General features: G+C 40.4%; 1 protein-coding gene across 3 annotated transcripts; it reads left to right on the plus strand.

Annotated features, from left to right (window-relative positions):
* Window positions 1-521: 521 nt before the first annotated feature.
* On the plus strand, window positions 522-22969 carry LOC124073731 (myocardin-related transcription factor A-like). Of its 3 annotated transcripts, none has more exons than XM_046416165.1 (19): window positions 522-993; window positions 5425-5490; window positions 10442-10497; window positions 11327-11402; window positions 11519-11680; window positions 14196-14362; window positions 14875-14991; window positions 15279-15332; window positions 15523-15701; window positions 15946-16129; window positions 16486-16753; window positions 16892-17034; window positions 17559-18584; window positions 18900-19097; window positions 19258-19365; window positions 20090-20239; window positions 20391-20474; window positions 20711-20759; window positions 20872-22969. In XM_046416165.1, the coding sequence occupies exons 1-19, from the start codon at window positions 864-866 to the stop codon at window positions 21423-21425; spliced, it is 3771 nt and encodes a 1256-aa protein (XP_046272121.1). In that variant the 5' UTR covers window positions 522-863; the 3' UTR covers window positions 21426-22969. The 3 variants fall into 3 exon arrangements, with proteins under 3 accessions (XP_046272121.1, XP_046272122.1, XP_046272123.1); XM_046416166.1 differs by having other exon boundaries at window positions 14932-14991; XM_046416167.1 differs by lacking the exon at window positions 522-993 and adding an exon at window positions 5124-5197.
* The last annotated feature ends 1552 nt before the right edge of the window (window positions 22970-24521 follow it).

Below are 24521 nucleotides of genomic sequence, written 5' to 3' on the forward strand. Positions count from 1 at the left end.
GTCCACAATTTACTTTTCAGGTGAATTGCAGCAAATGAGAAACTTTCTAGATTAAAAATTTCTTCTTTTGTCCTTTTTTTTGCTGATTACACTTACATTGGGACTTCAAATGAACCACAGCACAGTTTGCTTGACAGAGGGTCAAGCTCTGTCATCTCCTGTACATAACTGCAATAGAGAAGTTATGTTCCTGAGTTTGAATTACACAAATTGTAACAATGATTTTAGGCCTGAGGGCATATCAGCTGAGAGGTGCTCACACATTGACCTCACAGTGGGCTCAGAAGTGCTAAGTGAGAGGAATTTGGTGACAAGGACCTTCGCCCTGAACCCGTGTGTGTGTGTGTGTGTGTGTCCTCGTGCGCACCTGTAAGTGTCTGTCAGCAGCTGAATGAGAGAGCACAGCAACAGCTGTGACAGGCTGCTTGCAGACACACACACACACACACACACACACACACACGACTTAGTCCTGTAGCTGCAGCAAGTACAGCAGAAGCTTGTCTGAAGCTGTGCAGCAGCTCTGACACAGTAGCTTCGTACTGCTTTATTCCACTGCTATGACTCATTTAAAGAGCACTTTGTCATAGACGACACTGGAGTTTTTTCCCTTGAAGTGATGGGAGATGGCTGTTATAATGAGGAGACGTATATTTTCATGTTACTTTGCTTTAAAAAATGTTCTTGCTTTTCACTCTTAACAATTGTATCCAGCAACTTTTTCGAAGAGGATTGCGTTGTTCTCTTTTGTGGATGTACAGAATTCAAGTTCGACACCTGGGGTAAACTGCAGCCGACCTCCTGCTCCTCCTGTTTTCTCTGAGTCTAATTCAAAGTAATTTCTCCGTTCGATCGCACTCACCATGTTGGAACACCTGCCCTGTGCCCGCATTGACCCTGCCCCTCTCAGGCGTCCGCCAATCAGCAGGAACATGGATGAGTCAGCCATACGGTTTGAGTTAGAGCGCCAGGCCTGTCAGAGTCTCAGACAAGGTGGGATACCTGTTCTGTGTCATGCTTCCATTGCACGTGCAGAAGTACATGAAGACAATGCTTTTAATTAATGCTTTGATTTCATTGGTAGCAGAGAAAAAAGTGCAGCTATTGTATACACTCAGACGATATTTGCAGGTTTCTGTCAATTTAAAAATCATATTCCAAACTGCATTAACTGTTTTAAGGGTGTAGGCCTTCCTCAGAGTGTCATCCAGGTTTATTTTCTGGGCTCAGGTGCTAAGAGGATCAAATACTCTACAAGTGGCTGGGTTACAGTTGGTGCTCAGCCAGCCCGAGCACAGCACACTTTGACTTGAGCACATGAACTCAGCAACCTGTTGGCTGTAGTGGCATGGGCCTCAGACCAAAGTAGCAGGACTGAGAGCAGTTTGAACTGGTGTAGGAAAGGACAAACTCTGTGAACTCCAAGAAGTCCAAATTGTAGTGACATGCACTCAGACAACCTCTAAAAATAAGACTCAATTTTCTTCTCATTTTTTTTTTTTTTTTAAAACAAGATTATACTTGAAAGTCTAATACAGCTGTTGGTTTGTTATGTGCAAGTTACTGGAAATGAAACAGCTGATATTGACAGCTACAGATGAGTATACCGAACCATGAACCATGAGATTTTCTCTATAGACACAGAGATTCATCGGCCTCATTAGCATTAGTGGGAATAATGAGATAAATTGGCATAATGTCAGAACTTTCAGTCTTATTTGAACTCCTTTGATCTGCCCGTCTGTCTGGTATGATTCTCATTCTGTCCCCCACCTTCTTATCTGAAACCATATAAATCCTTTGTATACTGGCATCCTTTGTGTGTTGATATGTTACAGTACAATATGTTTCAGTTCAGCTGTCTGTCCAGAGATTGGGTTGCAAGCAGTTACAACATGGTCACAAATAAAAAAATTGTAGGAAGTACGATATTTGCCCCTGAGACGTAGCTGAGTAAAAGTATACAGTGGTATAAAATGGAACGTACAAGTACCTTGAAATTGAACTTAAGTACTATATTTGTAAAAACACTCAGATACATTCCTAAAATGGTATTGAAACAGGTAGCTAAGAAAATAACTTTTACTCAGTGATGATTTTAAAAGTGGGATTGTGGAAAAATGTTTACAATGTGTATATTTTTCAGTATGTTACTAGTTCCTTGTTTATAGTCGGTTGCAGTATTTTGAAAGATGACATTGCTGTTGCTAGGCTTGGTTCCTCATGTCTCTTCCCGGAAAATGAAGAGAAACAGCAGTCACAGAGCAAAGATTGAAAAGACGGTGACTGAGCATGATGAAATGAAAATACTGTCTCAGGTAGAATATTTTTAGCAATTCATGAGAGGTTTTGAGTTGACTAAACCTCATGTGCAAACCCTTATGCCTCAGATGCGTGATGTGACATTGCGTAGCATTCAAGTCAGCCCATGTTGTATCTGCTAACATAGAGGTAAAGGGAGTTATGACCTGTAGGCCAACACCAGGGAGCCATTGAGATGTTTTGGGGAGCTCTCATGTCGTCCATCTTTATATTTAGTCAATGAGTAAGCTGGTTAACTCCTCGGTGTCTCCCTCCTTGTACAGTCCAATGAACATTGCTTCAACACACAGAGCATTACAAAGCACAGGCCTGTCGTGTGTGGTTACGATTGCTTTTTAAGGCAGATTTTTTTTGCGTTGAGAAAAGCAACTGTCGATAGATAATTTGGTCTAAGAAGCTGTATTTCCAGTTGTTTTGAAATCTTAAAATTGACAAATAAATATTGGCGTCACCTTTGAGTTTACATACGTTGCATAATGTGTTTACATTGTTTTGTTTTTCCTCTCTACAAGCAATGCAAGATTCCCCTTGGTTTGTATGTAGCACACCCATGCTCCTGTATGACTGTTAGAATTGCTCTTGTGTGCATTAAACTGTTGTTGAGTGAAGGTACACTTGCAGTTATGTGATGGCATTTGAGCAATGAGCATACTTTCCCGGAATAGATTCTGTATCAGCACATTGCATCACTCGCCTGTCATCTCTTGGCACAAATCATCTGCCTCGAAATAAGTGTTTTGTGTGTGTCTGTGTGTGTTAGTGTGAGTGGGCAAGTTTAGTGATTGTGCACGTATATTCACACCATGCAGCCATGGAGGTATCAAAATATGTGTGTTTATTTGTGGCCTTTAATGGTACACCACTGTGTATGTTTGTGTTAGTCTGACCATGTTCGCCCGCAGCAGTCAGGTAAAGCTCTCCTGCTGCCAAGGGAAGACACTGCACCATCCTGCATCAGCCACGTCCTCATCACAGAAATCACAGGGATATGAATGTTTTTTTTATCTCAGGCTACTTGTAGGACATGTAAAGGGACAGTCTGCTGATTCTGCTTGCAACAGAGCTTGCTCTCAATATTACACTGTTTATGCAAGCCGTGCTGAAACGTCGGAACAAACAGATAAACATCTGTTTGAAAAAGAAGAAGGTAGAGTTTAACTGAAGAAAAAACAAAAAAATCAGGAACAAGACGTGCAAACGCATGACATGAAATATGTGTTCCACCCACTGTTGTCTCAGTAAGTGAGATTAAAGGGTAGGGAGAAATTAATGATAGAAGAGGCTACCTTTCTTTTTGTTGAATTGAACAGCAGAAAAGAAGAAAGTAATATTTGAGTAAAAAAAAAATAAATATATATATATATATATATATATATATAAAAACATTAGGTAAGGGGTATGGGTAAATGGGTAATTAGCTTTCCTTCTTCTGTAATGTGGAAAATAAATTGCAATTAAGAACTGAACTGAACATAGTGGAGAATTTAGCAGCTAAAGCTTCAGGTATTTGCATCAGGAATAGCTGGAGATCATAACAGAGCTAACAGGTGAGTGAATATTGGCAGGTGGTTAGAAAAACATTTCATAATTATTGACACCTGGAAATGTCCCGAACACAGTAAACTAATGAGAAAATAAGGAAAATACAGGCTGAGGGTCACAGCAGAATCATAACACAGTAGTGGGTCATATGATGAGCATTTTTTTTTTTTTTTTAGAAAGCTCTCACATTTTATACCCATAAGTTAACCATTTTTGGCCCAATGAGTGGGGTCTCAACCAATGGGCTAAGATCAAAGTTTGAATGTCACTGACTTAAGCCTAGAAAGACCAAACTTTTTGATCGACAGTTTTCTTGTACTTTTCGTCGGTTCACTTAATGTGAGGCTTAAAAACTGTTTGCCCCTTACATCAGTGGAGAGAGATAATTGGTTAATTGTTCACGTTTGTAAAATTAGGAACTGTTACTGAATATTACCAGCTAAAAACAAACACAGCAAGTGTGTGTGTGCAGCATACAAGTTACACTCAAGACCATCAAAGGTCATTAGATTATTTTCTAGTGCCTCTCTTGTACTTCTAGTAGTCTTATTACTGGTAGTTGTCACAGCATATAACCCACTGTGCAACACCTCAGCCACAGCTCTGCAGTGCAAAGGTGTGAGCTAATACTTAAACTGTGGATGGTCAGTGTGTGTGTGTGTGTGTGTGTGTGTGTGTGAAAAAGGGCTCTCTGTCAAAAATACACATTTTGTTTCACTTCACTACTGATTTTCATGACCCAGATACAGAGAAGCTGTTGATCTGCAGAAGATCATTTCTTGGCAAGTCATAATTTTGTTTTGGAGGTTCAGGCCTCAAACTTTTTGTAGATGACATTTTCGTCTGAGAAAATGTGTAAAGTTTGGTCTGGACATGGTCTCACCAAGTTCAGTAGTTTTTCTGAACATGAAGACTTGCAGATATCAGTTACATTCAGGAGTGTGATGATAGTTTTGTTTAACCTTGTTGGAATCCACAGCCTCCATACTCCTGAATAGGGAGGCTGAACCATACATGTGAATAACTGAGAATAACTGATATCACGATGAGTGTAGTTACATTAAACACATGCATGTAAATCGCCTTCCTTTATCTCTCTTTGTCACACTGCTCTGTGGTGATGAGATGTGACAAATGCAGCGGCGGTAAAGCGTGTGTGCTGCTGTTTAATCAAGCGCCTGAAACAGGAAACTGTTGGTGCGTGTGTTTCTATGTGCACATGCACGTTCATGTTGCTGTGTTTCTCTTCCCTTTGTAGTGTGTAACTTAACATTTGTACGTCTTCTCACAGAGGACAGCAGAGAACCAGTTTTGATCACCAGCAGCTAACAGGGTAGATATAAACCTTTGTAAAGCACCTTAGAGTACATACAGACAGCAAACTTTTTTTATTTCATGTTTTTCTAACTTGCAAGTCATGAGTAATGTCAGAACCTCTGTGGCTTTCTCTGTCTGGGAACTGAGGTAGACAAGGTGTATTGACGGTTAGACAATGCTCTTCATTCATTCTGAAGTGACTGACTTTGTTTCCTTCTTGTTTTCTGTCTTTTTTGTGTCCAGTTCTCCAACTGAAGCTGCAACAGAGACGTACTAGAGAGGAGTTGGTCAAGCAGGGAATCATGCCACGTAAGTAGACTGTAACATTTTATTTAGGACAAAATGTTGGTCTGTGCTCTGAAAAAGTCATTGCTTCCAGTTTTGTGCGTTCAGGCTATAACTTGTTCACAGTATAAGCCTTAGTCATGTAAAATTGCTTGACGCGGAAATTGACGGAATATAAAACATACATTGCAAGCCTGTCTGTGAACGTTACCGTAACTCTGACTTGGAAGGTGCAGCTGAGGGTTAAAGTGGTTTACCCCATTTTGAAATGCAGCCTCAGAAGTTACACTTGTTCAGCACATTCATTTCACATATAAAAAGTTGGCTTTTCCAAATGTTCACTACATGAATACTTCTGCCACTAACAACTATTTTCATTGCTCATTAATCTGCTGAGTATTTTTTCAAGTAACCGTTTCAACATTTTGTCTATAAAATGTCAGTAAATAGTTTTTAAAAAAAGCCTGTAATTTCCAACATACTGAGGTGATGTATTGTAATCGTTTATTTTATTCAACTAATGATCCAGTTCCCAGGGATGACCGTCAGGTGTTCACATTTACCAATCATCAACAAGAGTATTTGACATTTTTTGCTTCAAAAACGACATAATTATCTCAATAATTGCCATTTAATTTTGTATTGATGGGCTAATTAATTAGAATAGAAGAACTGGAGTGTCTTCGGCTGACCAACACATAAAACACAAGAACATTTAAAGATACAAGACCAAATTAATGAGGCCAGACTAAATATTAGAGGGACCTCTCAATAAAATTAAACACATTAAACATTGTTTATAATGACAAATAGGTTGAATCAACACCTCCATTAAAAGTCTCAATAAAGGCTGAACCTTCTTGAAGGCAGAAATTATTGCTGGGCTGCATTGTTTGACGAGGCGTGGCTAAAAAACTAGCAACTGTCTTTAATTTTTGACTTCATTCATTCACCTGTGAAAATCAGTCCTGTCGCTTTAGTTATAGCCTCATTACATGCTACACTGCAGCGCTCTGAAGTGATTTGGATTGTGGTTTAGACGGTGCCCTATTCTCCTGACAGATGGCACTTTCAGTCTTCAAAGTGAGGTGAATCAAGGTCATACTCTACATCCGTTTGCTGCTTTCTATCTGATAAAGAGACTGCACCGTGCATCATCTGACTCACAATGTTCAGATGCTTTCAATTACAACTTGTTAGTGCTGCTTACATTCTTATTGCTCTTTTTCTAAACGTATGTATTAATAGAAGCACATTCAGTTGTTACATTCAGTTGTTATCACTAGCAATGCTAGTCCCATTTCATGTAATACACACGGACTACACTACTAGAGCTTATTTTCAGCCATCCATCCATCCATTTTCTATACCGCTTATCCGTCAGGGTCGCGGGGGGCTGGAGTCTATCCCAGTACTTCAAGTCCTCATTGATCTTTTCCTATTCCTCTTCTCACCCTCCCACCCTCCTTCTCTACATTAGACTCCCTTTTCATTCTCCTAACTCACTCAGTTTCCACCTTGTAGCCCTTTTTACTACTAACCTTTCTCAACAGAATGCCCTCATCTCTCAGCTCCTTCCTTCTGTTCAATTCATAAAACATCAGAATGGACCTCAGACGAAGTCTTTCTCTTGTCTTACAGGTCGATAATTTCACACACAGCCACCTCTCGTAGCAACAGTGGTGATTCTCTCTCGTTCTCTCTCTGCCCCCACTTTCTGTCCATCTGCTGTGCTTGATATCTTTTTTTATCACTCACTAGCTCCCCTCTCCATTCTTCTTCCCACTATTCTAACATCAAAAATAACTGTCAAATACCTGCTTTGTGTACAAATAACTTCTTTTTTTTTTATATCTGCTTGCATGCTTGCTAGAGTTTCTGGGAAATATAATGAGCCCCAGAATACTCCTTGTTTGACTATACTGTGGCATGACAGTGTCTGAAAGTGTTTTGTTCATTTGTTATTTTCCATTATAATCTTCCATCATGAAAATGGCCTCATTACAGGCATTACATATAGGTGGAGGTGAGGGCTGTTACTTTTTATTCAAATATGAGCTTTTTGTTTGAATGTGGAAAAAAAATGAAATATTTTAATGGTAAATATTTGAAACTTTACAGTTTTTAAACACAATAGACCATTAGAAGCAATTTGTCTCATGGCCAGCAGAGGGTGCTCATGACATTGATTGGATAATCACAGCACAGACACATCTGATTAGTGGCTTGTGGAAGGATTTTGGGTTCTACAGTGCAGATGGCAAAATTATCATCAAAGATATGTTTTTTTTAAAGCAGGTGCCTTCATCTTCGTCATCGTCTGACAAAAAAACAGATATGAGGACTGACCTGCTAGCTTGTCACCCAAGCGAGGCAATGGAACCACTGCACACATCTGATGGCCTACTTTTTGCCATTGTCATCCTCACCAGAAACTTGGCTCATGTTAAGGACATCAATGAGATATCAAGATTTTTGTGTAACTCTTTGGCACTGGTTGAGATCTAATGACGGAACTGGATGTGTGATATGAAATTCTGAGTTGCAACAGTCTCAACACACTGCATGACTCCACATGGCACGATAAAGGCTATACTGAAGGTTGAGACCCCCTCCAGATTAATTGATTTCAAAGAGTTAGGTGTCAGTTTGTATTTGTTTAAACTTGACTTTTCTGGAAAGGTGACTGCCCGTGTTGGTGCATGTGTCTGTAGCTGAGACCCTGGTGTGTGGCGTGTTCATTTGACACAGTACTATTATAAACCCAGTCTCACAGCCTCGGTCTGCATGTAGCACTTTATTTATACACTTCTCAGATGTGTGAAAACATTTTTAAGTTCATGCTCATTCACATATGGTTTTCAGCTTTGATGAAGTAATCCTTAATACACTGGTGGAGTTTTTTCCTAGCAGAAGCATTGATTTGAGTTTCTGTATTTGTACTGAGTCAGTGTATTTGAAGTAAAGAATGAAACTAAGTCTTAGTCGAATATTTGTTGAATTTTCATTAGGGTAGGCAATCATAAGGGCAGGTTTACTGCTAGTTCTAAGTGGTATGAGGACACTTCAGCTATGCATTGTATAATGACTGATATGTCTGCCACAGTAAGTGTGGCATACATGAGCTCTCCATACATGTAAGTATCACATGTAACATTTCACATTTGCAACGGCTGACCTGTTGGTCTCGGTATGTGTGACAATAACAACGGTTTGAAATCTTCGTGGAAATGACATTTTAGTAATTTTGTGGCTACTGAAGTTATTTTATGAGCCAGACAAACATATCACAGAGTTGAACCAGCTGATCTGTCATGCAATCAAGTTACATATGGAGGACGGCTTCTTAAGCACAAGCCTGTTAACTCTCAAGAAAAAACAAAGCACAAGTCAGCAGCTGACTGAACATAAAAAGACAGCCACTGTCAGAGGAAGTGATGCTGCTTGATGTTCTTAAAGGCTGGGAATACTGGTTAGCTTTAGCTGGGTGGCAAGAAGCCATGATACAGCCACTCATGCACATAATGGAGTCTTTTCTCTCTGACCTCATCCCACCATCTCTATTTCCTCCTCTTCATTTGCCCTTTGGTCTGTTGTTCCATTTTTCTTCCAGCTGCCTCTCTCCATTTATCTGCTCTTGCCATCTTCCCTCCATCCATTTTCTGATCCTCCATCTTCTTCCTGTCTATTTCCATCCCTTTCACTTTCATCCAGCTTCCAAAACCTTATTTTGTGCTCATCCATCCATCCTTCCCTCCACCCCACCACTCATTTTCCATGTAGCTGACTGACAGGCAGGTTCATGCACCCTGAAGGAGGCCACATAGCCCCCTCATGGATGGGTGAGAGGTCTAAGAGGGGTGATGTCCCCAGGGTGTGCACGAGTGAACGTGTACGAGCAGTGTGACAGTGCTCAGTGACGTGAACTGAAGCTTGAGCAGGTACCAGCAGTCTTACCCCAGGGTTGCTAATCTAGTAACACCGTGTGTGTGTGTCCAGTGCAGTCAGAAAATATTAATAGAATGACACATTTTCTGTTATATTAGCTCCAGCACATCAAAATTAAAGTGTGACTTTGAAATTAAAGTGCTCACTCTCAGCTTGAATTTGAGGGTGCTTCTGGGTTCACTTTACTTTGCCTGGGTATGCAGCCTACTGAATCTGTGCAGTAGTGTTTCTCCATTTGGCCCAGTCTGTGAGTTCCCGCTTCTCCAATGGACTTTACATTGTGAAAACGTGTGTGATTCTCAACATTTTTCATCTTCCGCAGTTTGTGAACATTGTTACTCAGTAACCTGCCCACATATGTATTCTTATATGTAATACAACATTATTTAGGATTGTGAGGTTTAGATTCTTGTTTTAGAAGCAAAACGTCTGTACTGATGCACCGCATTTAACTCATTTGGGTGTCATCACAGCCCTTTAGGCTTTTAGGTTTCTAGCACCGCTAATCCTTTGGTTTTTGCATAATCACAGGCCTACAGGAAGTCTTGCTTGAGTCATTTGTGAATGCTGAACAGATTCCATAAATTCCACTGCCGTAAAGATACTCTTTTGGACTGTAACCTTCAGAGTTCATCACATTACATTGTTCCTTTTACCTTGAGATTTTTGGCCTTTTACAAATCCTGTTAATGGGACTTCCAAGGCTATTATGCATTTTGTTCTGTCATGGCTTATAAACATGTGAGCCTGTGCAGTGAGGGCAGCCATTTACAACACTGACATGGCCATCAAAATGTGAGAAATGTAAAGCTTCAGCAATACAAGAGAAATAATCCTCACCATCAGTAAACTTATTCAAACTGAACTGGAACTGATCTGAAGAAGCGAAGAGTCATTCAAAACCATTTTGCTCTCCATTTCCCTTCAGTGGTATGAATGTACACACTGCCGTGTTAACACCCTCTCTCTCTCTCTCTCTCTCTCTCTTTCTCCATTTTTGCTCTGCTCTCATTCTTTGTTCTCTCAGCACTGAAAGGTTCAGCTGCCTTCCACGAACAGAGACGGAGTTTGGAACGAGCTCGGGTGAGTATGTCATTCTCAAATCAATCACTGGAGTCAAAACTGTCCTGTTTCAAGCAGATTTTCCCTCTTCCTCTCTAACCTTTGTAGCATAATTTCATTACAGCAAAATCATGTAATACAGAGAGGCTGGAAATTACATATTAGAGCTGAGAGAAGGCCATCTTCTCACAAAATGAATATTCTGCAAGGTGAAGTGTATCTAAAATATCCGCTGAATCGGTGATATCCAACCCTGGTGCCCCAGGGTATGCGCTACTTGGAGTTATGTAAAAAGATTGTCGACAAGCTCAACTAATTTGAAAACAAGTAATATTGTATATTACTCTACTACCCTCCAGTTCAGCTGTTAAACGGTTAATATATTTGTCAAAATCATTGTAAATACAATATCCATATATTGAGTGTGGCACACACAAAGCAAAGTTAAGTAGTGAATATACTTTGCTGAAAGTAATGAATACAATGAAAAAGCCAAAAAAAAATGGATATATGGTAATTGTAAATGGTTAATGGATATCTAAAATGGCTGGACACTACATAAACTGCTGAAAGTTAGCTAAAAGTAATTAATAAGATGAAATAAATAGCAGTGTGGATGAAGAAGTATTCAAGTTTATCTGACAGAGCTGTAGAAGGTGAATCTGAAAAAACAAAAAAACAAAAAACAGAAATACGTCGAGGACCACTGCACCAAATGGTGGTACAGATGATGAGCAGAGCAGAAAACTAGATGTGAACTTGGCAACTTGCCCAAACTTGCAACTTTGCAAATGAAATCTTAGAGAAAAAAAGTTATGGAAAAATTGAGCATGTTTCCCTCCTTCTCCAGACTGAGGACTATCTGAAAAGGAAGATCAGGAGTAGACCGGAGCGCTCTGAACTGATCAGGATGCACATCCTGGAAGGTGAGTGCCACATAGACCCTCCAGTTTGCCTGGAGTCCAGGCAAGGCAAGGCAACTTCTGAGAATCGTAGCACACTGGCATAAAATGTCCATTTATTGGTTTCTGCCTACTTCCAGAGACAACAACAGAGCCGTCATTTCAGGCCAAACAGCTGCAGCTGAAGAGAACTCGCCTTGCCGATGATTTGAACGATAAGATCTCCCACCGGCCAGGGCCCATGGAGCTGATCCACAAAAACATCCTGCCTATCCCCTCCAGCATTAAACAGGCCATCATAGGTAAGCCAGACTAGGTTTTGGATCCTTTGGTTGGTGGTTTTGGTTCCTACAATATTTTTCCACCAAATGAATGTCTTGGACTTTTTCCATCTTCAGCTGGACTATAATGAACACCTCTCACTATTTATTCTGACCTTTGGAGACAAGAATGAGGCGGTGACATGCTGCAGTAGATGCTGATTTCAGGCTCTGTCTGTTTTGATACACTACCTCTTCCCGCAGGTCATCTGAGAAAAGTGGTAACCTGCATTGTAGGACTTCTGTGCATACTTTTATTCATTGTGCACAAATTAAACCAAATAAATACTTAAACCTGATCAATATTTTTGTTGATGAGGTGTTTCTAAATCAGGTTATTGCAATGAGCTCAAACAGTGCTGGAGAAAGAGTGAATGTTACACTCATCAAGTGGCCATTAAAATGACTTGGACTGAATATTACTGTTGCTCTGAATAGCCTGGCTGTGTAACTAGGCAAAGGTTTCTCAGACATGTTCATTAGAACAACTTAAGATGTCATGGTGTCATACTGGTTTCACATCTGTTTGCTTGTAGGTTTTTTTGCCCCCTAGTGGCCAAGAAATATTGAATACACCTTTAAATAATCTATGCCCTGCACTCATAATTGCACAAAGGTTTCTTACATGAGGTCCCTCTTGGCCTCTTTTTCAGGTATCATGCACATACTGATACCCCACTAACATGCCTCAGCTGTGCTTGCCACACACACACACACACACACACACACACACACACATACGCAATTGCCCGGAAACACAAAATTAGAACAAATGCACTTTTACATCCAATTTACTAATCACATCACACACAAACCCCCAGTAGTATATTCAAGCTTTAAACATAGGTTTAGATTTGTTAAACAAGGACATAGTGAATCTTTACAGACCCATTATTTTTTATTAGGAGAATTATGTATGAAATGAAGAATTAGGACTCTAAATGCATGAATGTGATTTCTCATAATTGCAATTTGGGTCTTTTGACAGATATACTGACCCAAATTTGACCCTTTTTCATTACAACATCCATAATAAAAGAAACAAAAGAGCAATACTATCTTTTATTGTATATTTTAATCTATTGTCAGTTCTGTTATGCTTTAGATGATGACATCAGAAACACTGGGTCCAGCTGCTTGATTGATGTGTGGTGGGAAGAATGCTGAGATTCAATAACATGCACTGTCAGTTGATTATCTATCTCTGTCATCGCCGCACAATAAACACAATTGCATTACCTCCACTTACGGTAGGAGCACTGGGAACACAAGATCTACACAGCGTTGACATGCAAAGACGCAGACATACAAAGTACAGTACTGAGACACACACTGGCACAGCGCAGCACTAGGAAACGCATCACATTATTGGATCAGAGGGTTCTTAATCAGCCCCATGTTGTCTTTTCATCATTGCCTGCTGATGGTGAATTAATGGCTAGCGGTTTATTTTGTTTCGCTGTCCGCTCCAGCCCACAGCAGCTCCTATAATTAAATAACACACATCTACCAGCGAAAGAAGGTCTCTAATCTAGTCCACGGGATCTAAGCAGGTAACCATATTCCTTAAATCCCTGCAAGGACTCAAAAGTCTGCATAATAATGAAATGATTATCTGATATCCCTGAGGGAAAAATTAGCTGGAGGAATACAGTTTCATTCCTGCGCTGAAGGACATTTCAGTCTGATGTAACACTTGTCCTTTGGTTGACAATGTCTTATGCTGGCGGTTGTCACATACTTTCCCAGATTTACAGGCCCATTATTCAGGCATGCTTGTTTGTTGCCCAGAAAACATTTTGAAAATGAAAGTCACAAGTAACGTAAAAAGCTGGCATAAACAGGTGAGGCCCTCACAGTTAATGCATGCATAGCATAAATTACACAGTGGATCCTCTAGAATTCTCTTCATTAACATGATCCCTTAGAGAGAAGCCATCTGTCACATAAAAAACTGTGTGAATGACGTGGTCAGTCTTAATTGGCTGCACTGTAAGTGAACTTAGATGAATGAAAATTATCACTAGGAAAAAGTTTTATTTTTTCTGGCCACAGTTTTTTGTAAAGATATCTTCTAAAAGTGGCTTTCATGGGCACGTTGTACAGACAGATAGGACAAGTATTTAGGTTACTCTGCAGCAGCCTCTACATGAATGCACTAGTTGACAGTTCTGGAGCAGACATTGGTGAGGACGTGTTGGCTGATTTTAGGGAGGCTTATAGGGTCTTAGTTCATTGGCACAGTGCAATATGCTTGGATGGTAGCAAGGAATCCACTGGGTCAGCACCTATACATACAGACGATAAGACTTGCTGCTGACCTGTCAGTGTGGGGATGTACACACTGACACTGGCAAAGAGGGTAGATTTAGTAGCTTGTTCTGTGTCACTGGGAAAAACCAAGTGCTCTTTTTGAAGTTGCATTTATGTTTTCATCGACTTTGACATCAGGCCTTCCATCTCTCCCTCTGCCCACAACCCCTCCTGTCCCTCTCAGAGACACAGTTTCCTAAGGCTTCAGGTGATAACTCATCATGCGATGAGGACAGTAATTACAGCCTGTCCCCAGAAGAGCCGGAGAACCAGGAGTCTCCTCTGGGCCTGCTACCTCTACCCTCTCCACCAGAGACGCTGACTGGGAGCAGCATCTCATCTCCCACACAGGTAGGATCCCTCCAGAGAGGGTGACACAGTCCTGACATGTTGTTTGACATGGATCCAAGACCGTGACACATCAGAGGAAGTTATATAGCAAGAATTTGCATCTTTTAGTGTTTTTTTTTTCTTCATTTTATACTTGATAATGCATTTGGAACAATAGCAATAGCTTTTACATAAACACATAGCAAACATTTTAGGATACTAATATCTTCGATTTGTTTGTTTTTTTAAAGAACTCTAACCAACATACATACTTTGCTCTCTGGTGCACATATCTATAATAAATTATGTAATGGTAACACTGTTTCTAAATTCTCAAAACCTTGTCTGGCATCACTTTTCTGCAATTTTTTGTTACTTATCAACCAACATACACACCAACACATCCACAATGAGCTGGTATCGGGCAATGTGTTGGCCTTACTGATTTATTAGTTCAGCTCTAGGTAAGGCAATGGAGTAGCTGTCTGTGATTAGTGTTGCTTATTTAAAGTGTTTTTATCTTGATTAATCAGGTCCTTCTTCCTGTTCCTCATTTCCCACCAATCTCTGGATCCTCCCCTTCATTTAAGCTGACCAATGGGACGACAGCTCCGTCTACCCAGAGGATGGGTGCAATCTCACAGGTTAGGGTAAGTAACATCTGTCAAGGCCAACCAAGTAATAAAATCTATAAGGGTCTTATAATCTGTGAAAGATTACATGTGAACTGGACTTGACTTCATGAATGTTTTCACTGTTGATGCTCTAATTTAAAAATACTCAATAATCAACATTTTTATATTTAAAATGAACCAAATGACTATGTAACAAGTCCAGGCTCACACTGAACTTTAATCATAGAGTTCCAATAGAAAACATGAACAAAAATGTATGTGTTTACACGATAAACTCAGCGGCACCCTCCTCTTTTTTCCAGCCCAAACCTAACTCTGCCCAGAGACACAAGAAACCTAAGGATAACAAGCCAAAGGTATTTTTTTCTTTTCCTTAGTCATGCAGACTAAACTGTTGCTAATACCAGAAGAGGTAGTAAATACTAATGGTAGCACTTCAGTGAACCAGCTTGGTTCACCAGTTCCTATGAGGGAGCAAACTAACACTGCTATGGTTTTGCAAAGATTATTTGTTGTATTTTGATGTTGAAATGTGTTGCTTTCTAGATTAAGAAGTTTAAGTACCATCAGTACATCCCTCCTGACCAGAAGGGAGATAAAGAACCTCCTGCCCGTCTGGACTCATCTTATGCTAAAGTCCTCCAGCAGCAGCAACTCTTCTTGCAGCTCCAGATCCTCAATCAGCAGCAGCAGCACTACCAAGCCATCCTGCCTGCACCTGCCAAGTTAGTTTTCTTAGTGCATAGTAACACTTGACGAAAAGAGGCGTTTTGTTGCATGGGATAGAGGGGGGTTTGTCTGGGAGCATGTATCAAGCATCCATAATCTAAAGAGCCAGACAAATTGTCAGTTGGTGATGTTGATCCAATCTAGTGGAGGTTTAGGTGGAAACATGGGTCAGAATTTGAGGAAGCACCTAGAGTGTAGAAATGACTATCTCTTCTCCCCCTCTTACTCTCTCTTCAACAGACCTGAGTCAGATCACCAGCTACCTACCTCTTGCTCCTCCAATTCCACCACCTCCTCCCCACCCCGACCTGTCACTTCCTCTTTAACAGCGTCCTCTAACCAGGACAGTCACAGCCATCACACTTCTGCTCCTTTAGGTGGGACTAAACCAGCATCTCTACCTCCAAATCTGGATGAAATGAAGGTTAGCTGCACAACAATATACAAATACAAGTTAAGAAAAACTGTATGGTGAGTTCATAACTCATAGGTTATGTCTCATTCTCAAGATGAGGCAGCACTAGGCAGCACTGGACCAGCACTCAGCTCTCCCTGCTGTCAACAAGCTATGAATTTTGCAAAATTTTGGCACTGAAGTGTGAGATGCCAACTCCAAACTGACAAAGAAAGGGACAGTGATGGATTAGTCTGCCTCTTTGTTTTCGCTCTTCTTTTTCTTTGATCCTTTTCAATTTTTCTCTGACATTTATTCTCATCTCTTTGCTTTCTCTCACTCATATCTCTCAAACTCAATCTCTCTTTTAATCTGTCTTCTGTCAGGTTGCGGAGCTGAAGTCTGAGTTGAAGCTGCGCAGCCTGCCGGTCTCCGGCACCAAAAACGACCTGATTGAGAGGCTGAAGACATACCAGGAACTTAATGGAGGCAGTGACACTGCCTCCTCTCCAACAGCAGGGGGTACCACAGGGCCAGGGGCTGAAGGTGCAGGAAAATCCTCTGAAATTGCTGTATCCACCACAACCACCAACAACAATACATCACATACCCAGCAGTTTCAGTTTCATTGCCATCAGACATCTTCTCTGACCGGTCAGTGGGATAAACAGAAAATGTACTTGTTGTTGGTTTTCCAGTGTTTGAAGATAAGGAAGAAAACAGTGCAGATAATGTATTCTCTTTGTACTTCCTGCCTAATACCATATCACCTTCTCTTTATATCTGTTGCAGGCAGCAGTGCCAATCCTCAGCAGTCCATGACCTGTGGGGTCACTGTGCCCCCTGCAACTGTCTCGTTCCCCCCCTCTGCCCGCTTGCCAGTTGCCATGAGCCCAGAAGATACCAGCTTTAATTGCGACTCCTTGGCCGAAACGGTCTGAATTATTTTGTTGTTGTTGTAATCAATAGACTTGAAACTTGACCCTCATCTTAAAAACATGGTATTTTAATGTACCCTTGAAAAAAAAGTACGAAATGTCGGATGTCGGTTCGATGTAGGTTCTCAGTCATACGGGTCATGGTAGTTGTGCTAGAGTTGTTGTCCCACTCCATCATGTGAGTTGTTGGGGTCACATGAGGGATGATGCAAATGGGGGTTAAACTGTGTGTGTGTGTGTAGGGGGGGGCATATTGGGATTTGTCCAAGTATTTAATGCTAATTCGCAAATGTTAGCATGTGAACAGTCTAAACTATGGTGGTGATGGTGAACATGGTAAACATTATTGCCTGGCCAACATTGCCATTGTGAGTGAGTCAGCATACAAACATTGGCATGTAGCTCTTGTTTACTTCGTAAGAAAGGTGATAGTTGTTTGTAGTCTCGAGCTCTTGCTTTTCTTTTCATGTCAAGGTTTCCTGCTGAATGTTAACTTTTTTAAAAAAAAATTTACTTTCTAGATTAGTCCACCTCCCACCCAGCTGAACCTTCAGCCGTGTTCTGCTGCTCAACTTCCGATCAACATTAAAGAAGAGCCCAAGCGCTCCACCCCAGTAAGCTGTCAGTTCTCTTTAAAAACAGCCTCTCTGCAGAAGCATCATCTGGTTTCATCAGCTGCCCCCGTCACTACAACCATAGCTCCAGTAGTAACTATGGACAAAGACAAGATGCTGCAGGAGAAAGACAAGCAGATAGAGGAGTTGACCAGGATGCTGAGGCAGAAACAGAGGTTGGTGGAGATGCTGAGGATGCAGCTGGAGCATGGGAGGAGTGGAGGACGAGCTTCAGAGCCACTGGTTCTTGTAAGAGTTAAACAAGAACCTTCTGATAAGTCCAGTGTCCCTCTCTCATTTGGCTATCCACCATTACCCCGTCCACAGTCATCTGTTTCATGTGAGATGGATGTTAGCAAAGTAAGTGTCAAAAAAGAGGTCACTGAGGCAGAGGAAGTTACATCTGAGAGAACTATGCAATTACCAGACACTCATGGATTACTGAAGTCTTCAACCCAAACTCAGGACGTGCAAATCAAGGCAGAGCAGAAGAGCACACAGACAAAACAACAGCAACATATATGTCTCCAGCAAACCACCCTGCAGTTTGCCCATCAACAGGCCATACAGAAACTTTTGCTGCACCAACAGTGCAACATTCAGAACCAGCAGAGGACAATTCATAACCATAGTCAGACGCTGGAGAATCAGCAGAGCCTGCAGAAACTGTCTCAGCAGAGAAAGAAGAAAACTCACAAACAGCATCTCAAACAACAACAACATCAGCGTCAGCATTCAAAACAGTGTCAACATCCGATGCAGGTGAAGCAACAGATTTTACTGAAGGAACAAAAGTTGGTTTTAGAGCGGCAAGTTAAGCAGAAGCCTCAGACTAAACAAGAGCAACAAATCCAGATTCAGACCAAGATACAGCTGAAGCAACAGCAAGTGTTAATACAGCAGAAACACCAGGCGCAACAGCAGTCACCACAGGTCAGGAATGGCATTTAACTTCTTACATATTTGTCTTATAGTTTTCTTGTCTTTTGTGAAGCATGCTGCTCTGCTGCCAGTAGATGTGTTCATTTTTGCAATTGTTCATATGCTGCAAACACCTCCTATTTCATGTGAATGTGCTCAGAAATATATGGTATGTTGAACTGGCTTCATAGTACAGGCCACTGGTCTATGTGATTCATAAGAAGAGCTGGATTTTTGTGTTGCTGGTGAAATATAAAGAAAAGTGTATACAAATTAAGAATTAAGAAAAAAAACCTTCCTCTAAAGGTTGTTGTCTGTGTTGTCTAGGTGTCTCAAACGTCCCTCAACCAGCAGTCAGGTTCAGCAACATCTTTGGCACTGGATCTCATTAAAAGTAACTCCAACCCGACTCTGGTAACTGACAGCAATGGTAACCACTTCCTAATTGCACTGACTGGTCACATCACTGAGAACCTAAAAACCGAAGCGCCTGAGAGCAGAGCAACTAATCAAATCACCCTGCAGGTACATGATTCACTTTTAGCAGTCCATTTGTTTGTCAATCAGGACTGTAGAGAGGGTGAAAAAAGGTATTTTCCAATGCATGCATTGTTTTTATTAATATATTCAGAACTTAACAAGACTAATATTGCTTCCATTATTCATTTTCCACCAATGCTTACAGTCCACTCCAGCCAAGATCCCTGGCCACAACCCTGCTCAGCTGCCTAAAATTGATAGTCAAAACAAAGAGAGCATGCATTTGGGATTTTGCACACAACAAAAGACAAAGGTGAGTTTTAAACAAAGTATACTAAATTGATGGTCTCTCCACTACAAACATAGTAGCTGGAGCAGCATTGCACAACACAAAAAATTTAAAAAAGAAAGAACATGAGGTATTTATACAGTATATACTGGAAATACAAGTATCTCCTGTTCCCTGACAAAGAGCCAGAGATCCTCTTTTTCCCATCATGGAACAATAACAGAACAGTCTGTTAATGCTCCATGAAGAGAGAGCAAAACACAGGGGTGAAAGAGAACTGCTCCAGTGAGTCCAATAGCAGCAGAAGTTAATGATGTATGCTGTTTGAGACAATGACAGCGGTCTTTGATAAGAGTGTCTGACACTATTACGATGCTGATTACTATTGCTTTGCTAATTACTCTAATGACATCCTCCATTACTATGATTCATGTTGTTAACAAAGGAGGTATGAAGACTCCATCACATCTTAGCTAATTGAGATGTACAGAATCTCTTGCTGAGTGCAGGTGTGCTGGAACAAAGCCTGCCCTGAAAAATGTCAAGATTCAGTGGAACACACTGTGCTGATTTCACATATTGCTGTTGTCTGCAGTCTTTCCTGATCTTTTTACACCTCCTATGACACTCTTATTACAGGAGTGGCAATAGGCTAAAGGTTATATTAGGTGGTAGGTGATATTCGTGAAATGAATACTGTTCCCCTGTAAACAACACTTCTCTGTCCACTCTATGTAATGATTTGCAGCCACAGAATGTGGGACTTCAGATATGTGCAGACCAGTCTCAGAAGGAGGTTTCTCAGTGTTTGTCAGGACCTCCCAATCTGCAGTCTTTCTTCAAGTACCAGGAGACTGCTCCCTCAGGGAAAAATACCTCACCGCCTTCCACTCAAATCGTAAGTAATCTCCAGATGACACGGATAATCTTTGAAGGTGAATTGTATCATCCTGCCATATTGATTTCTTGATACCCTCGGATGCACAAAAATCTAACTTCTTCCCATATCCGTTGTTGTTGTTGTTGCTTCTATCAATCCTTTCCTCCAGGAGGTTTGCCCTGGTCTGAATGTCTTGTTTGGACCACTGTCTCCAGCTTCCATTAAGACCACAGCCTCATCACCTGATAATAAAGTATGATGGACTGTATGTCTGATTGTGTCATTGTGCAAAATGAATGGATGGTTTATTATCCAAAATGTTTTACTGCCTTGTTTCTTGAGTTTATTTAACCTATATTAGGCTAAGCTAAGTTGCTTTGCATTCCAGTTTTACATTGTTTTGCATTACATCAGGCTATTTCAGTTGAAATGCTCATGTTGTGTGAAGTTTATGTACAGTTTTAAAGGGTAATGTGTGTCTGCCCTCAGGATACAGAGCATGAAGATGATTTTATTGACATCATTTTGCAGACAGGAGGTAAGAAGCAATAATTTTGTCTGTTGTATTTGTTGTGTCATTTTTTATTTAATTTACTCAGCAATTTGATGATTATTGTGGCCGACATTTAATTCTCTGCTTTTCCCCTCAGAAATGTCGACCACCTTCAAACCAGTACCAGATCCTTCTCTGGACCATCTAAATCCAAACTCCTTGGCCTCTTACCATCCTCCCTCCCCACTCCAGCTTTTGCTATCTGAACCCACCCCACCCACCTGTGACATCCCACAGACAGCCCCCTCAGGGCATTCTGAGCTTCAGACTCGGGCTGACAGCACGAATGGGACAAAACACCTTGATAACGCTGGGAGTGGTGGACGCCTGGAGGACTTTCTCGAAAGCACCACTGGTAAGCCTCTCCTGGGGGTGGAGCCTGGTGGCTTATTGACTTTGATCGATGACCTCCACAGTCAAATGCTGTGCACTCCCAGCATCCTGGACCATCCCCCATCTCCCATGGATACCTCCTACATGGCAGAGGAAGGGGACCATGAGTTGGACTGTATGGATTGGTTGGACCTAACCATGGGGGGAGTAAAGGCAGAGGAAGCCCCTGAACTGGCCCCACAAACACCCACTAGTGTCTTTTCCACAGACTTCCTGGACAGTTATGACCTGCAGACTCACTGGGACTCATGTCTATAGCCTACAGCAGTTGGAAAACAGACATCCAATATTGGACTTGGTTGCATGCACTCACACAGTTACTCGCATGCACAAAAACATGAAATTGATTGCTGAGGCTTCAGTGTCTAATGAGAGCACTCTTTCTGTGTCTTCTCACACACTGGTATATTGACTCTTCAAGCACTTTGACCTTTATTTATTTTATTTACGTGCTGTAATATTGATTTTTGTGCAGAGACTTATTAGGCAGGTCCTATATCTGTTCTTGCTTCTTTAGCAACAGTTCTGTCGACACGTTAGAGAAACGTCTGTGGATTTGGACACGATAGTTGATGAGGCACTTAACTGAGCCCTGAACCTGTTGCTTACATATAAATGAATCTCATCTTTCTTTGTCACAGACACCATGTTACAGTGGAGAAGTTTATCAGTTTATTTGACCTTCTACTAATTAGACTGCAAATCAGTAGCCTCTCGTAGTAAAGGTAATCAATGTTTTACCACTACAGGAAATGGTACAGCTAATCAATAATCAAATTTATACATAAAGACAATAGTTGTTAGGAAGAAGAAGAGATGTTGTTTCGCTGTAATATCAAAATATGTGTTTTTCATCAGTTTTTGGCGGTTACAGTGTATACATCTGACTTGACTTGACTTGACTTGACTACATCTAAAGTTACAGCACTTAAAGTACAAAACTACATAAAAATCTTGTTAAAATTTATTATAAAACTTGCTTGGGGATTTTCACGCAGCTCCAGTGTTACTTTACAATGACATTTAAAAAAAAAAAAAAAGCTTGTTTCACAAAACTTCCTCTGAATTCAGGCTTTAGCTTATATTGCCAAAGAGGTAATTTTGTATATAGGATAAAATACACAACCTAGAAGAAGTAAAACTTTGATATAAAATACAAATTCTTCTAAACAAATACAGTAAGTGTTTCTGAAATGTTTTCTTTTGGTCCATACACTGATTCACTGTGTCTTAATTTTTTATGTGACATGCTACTTTATAGTATGTACATTATAGAGTCTTTGACATAACATTTACATGATCTACTCAGCTTGATGTAAGGTCGACATACATGCACACAATGCTTCATGTATACATACAGTGTGCTACTAAAAGGTTGGACACTTGATGTCTTGAAAACTGCCGTACCGTAGTTTCACTGCCTTTCTCTTTGCACTTGCTCTAATGAATAAATTCATATGTAATATAAATGCAAAGGGGGAACTCCTGTAGCTTTATCTATTATTGATACGTGATTTATTAGGACGAAATATCTAATTCGTAAGGATTTTTGTGTTAATTTTTGTGTCCTGTACTGTATCAGTACTTTTGCCGAAAGGGAAATGACATTTGCCTTAAAGTGCTATAATGTACCAGTTCAGACACTGTAAACGTATCATAAAAGGTTTTCCACTTTTTGCTGTGGAGCACTTTGGTAATGCCGGTTTGTGTGTACTGTGACTTATTCTGTATCTGACAAAAAGTCTGTATTGTGAATCTAAAACCTCTCTTGAAAAAGTCTTGGAGATTTACTCCTTACTACACAGAGACTCAAGTTCTTTGATTCTCATTTATCATTTTACACTTCTGTGTGATTGTCGCCACAAACATGTACATTTGTATTCACATTTTTACTTTATGAATTCTGTTGAGTTTGTGACAACTTATAAGGGAAGGAGGGTTTACTTACCACATTGTATCAGCCATTTGCAGCTTTTGCTGACGATCTCCTAATTTGATTAGGATGCAAACGTTTTGAATCCAGACTGTAAGACAGTCTGTACAGTGTGTACTATTGTCAAGTAAAACCTCCTTGATTTTCTGACTTTGCTCTTACGCTCTGGCTACCTAAAGGATACAAAACAGATGTATTCTTTTGATTTTAATAGTAAAGCTAACGTTTTAATGGAGAATCCAGTCAGGTATTGTATGGCAAACCTAGGCCTAAATACTGCATGTGAAACTATGATTCACTCACTTCTCATGTGGGTGTTAGCCTTTGTTAAGTGTTTGGCATGATGTATCAAACACACTTCAACTCTGTCAAACTTATGAGGACTTTCAAATAAGAGGGAATTGTATTATTTCAGTAAGTGTTGATTCACCTCATGTAAATGATTGTGAAAGCAATGGGAAAGAGTCCTTAGGCTTTTGTGGGAAATTGAAGCTTTTTGTGTACTTCAATTTTTCTAAAAACAATAGTGAACTTATTAATAAAATAAAAAAAAATAATTATCGCTATTTTAATAATGGGATTTAAAAAATGGATGCTACATCTACTACTACTGTAGAACCTTCACTTTACCCACACAGTGCAAAATAAACACATACCTTGGTATGCTAACTGGCTGCTGGCTCAAGCTTCATATCTCCTGTACAGATATGAGAGTGGCATCAATCATCTCCTCTAACTCTCTGTCATACAGTGTATTTCCCAAAATGTCAATCTATTCATTACATGTTTTTTGGTCAGCAGCAAAATAAACCACCAGCAGGTAACTGGCTGAAGAAAAATGGCACAATTTGTACAAATTTACCCAACAGATACACTAGAATGGTTTATACTGTAAATATTGGCAATGTGGCAATATTTACTCTGTACTCTCTCTGGATATTAATGGTTGGTTGTCTTGTAGATGCAGTACTTGTAAACATGCAGCTGTCAGACACAAATGTGAGAGGCTTTGATTAAAGAAAATAGAACAAAACAATTTGTCCATGAGGCCTTTGTTTGTTTGATGATCCCCAACATCCTATGATGTAAGAGAAGCTAACGGCATTGACCTGCACAGCTAGAATTTAATTATATGCTTATATATGCTGTTGTTGGTTTATCTTCACTCCGAGAACCTTGCTGCATATTGCAGGAGATGCATGACAAACATAGAAACAAGCAAACTCACACCACATATACCAACATGAAAGCAAGCAATGCAACACATTATTATTGTTATTGCTGCACAAAGATACAACATGCACAAGCCTCCATCACACAGACAAACACACACTTGGGTGGTTAAAATGTGCTGTGAGCGGGAGGATGACAGAACTTTAGTGTTGTAAAAGGTGAGTCACAAGAGGGCGGAAAACTAGATG

This window comes from Scatophagus argus, chromosome 16, assembly GCF_020382885.2.
Source record: "Scatophagus argus isolate fScaArg1 chromosome 16, fScaArg1.pri, whole genome shotgun sequence".
Taxonomy (NCBI): domain Eukaryota; kingdom Metazoa; phylum Chordata; class Actinopteri; family Scatophagidae; genus Scatophagus; species Scatophagus argus.

Bases quoted from the DNA above. Each gene is read 5' to 3' on its own strand.
- LOC124073731 (XM_046416165.1), top strand. From the start codon at position 864: ATGTTGGAACACCTGCCCTGTGCCCGCATTGACCCTGCCCCTCTCAGG. The intron at 15,333-15,522 runs GTATTTTTTTCT...GTTGCTTTCTAG, and splicing joins CTAAGGATAACAAGCCAAAG to ATTAAGAAGTTTAAGTACCA. The intron at 19,366-20,089 runs GTGAGTTTTAAA...AATGATTTGCAG, and splicing joins GCACACAACAAAAGACAAAG to CCACAGAATGTGGGACTTCA.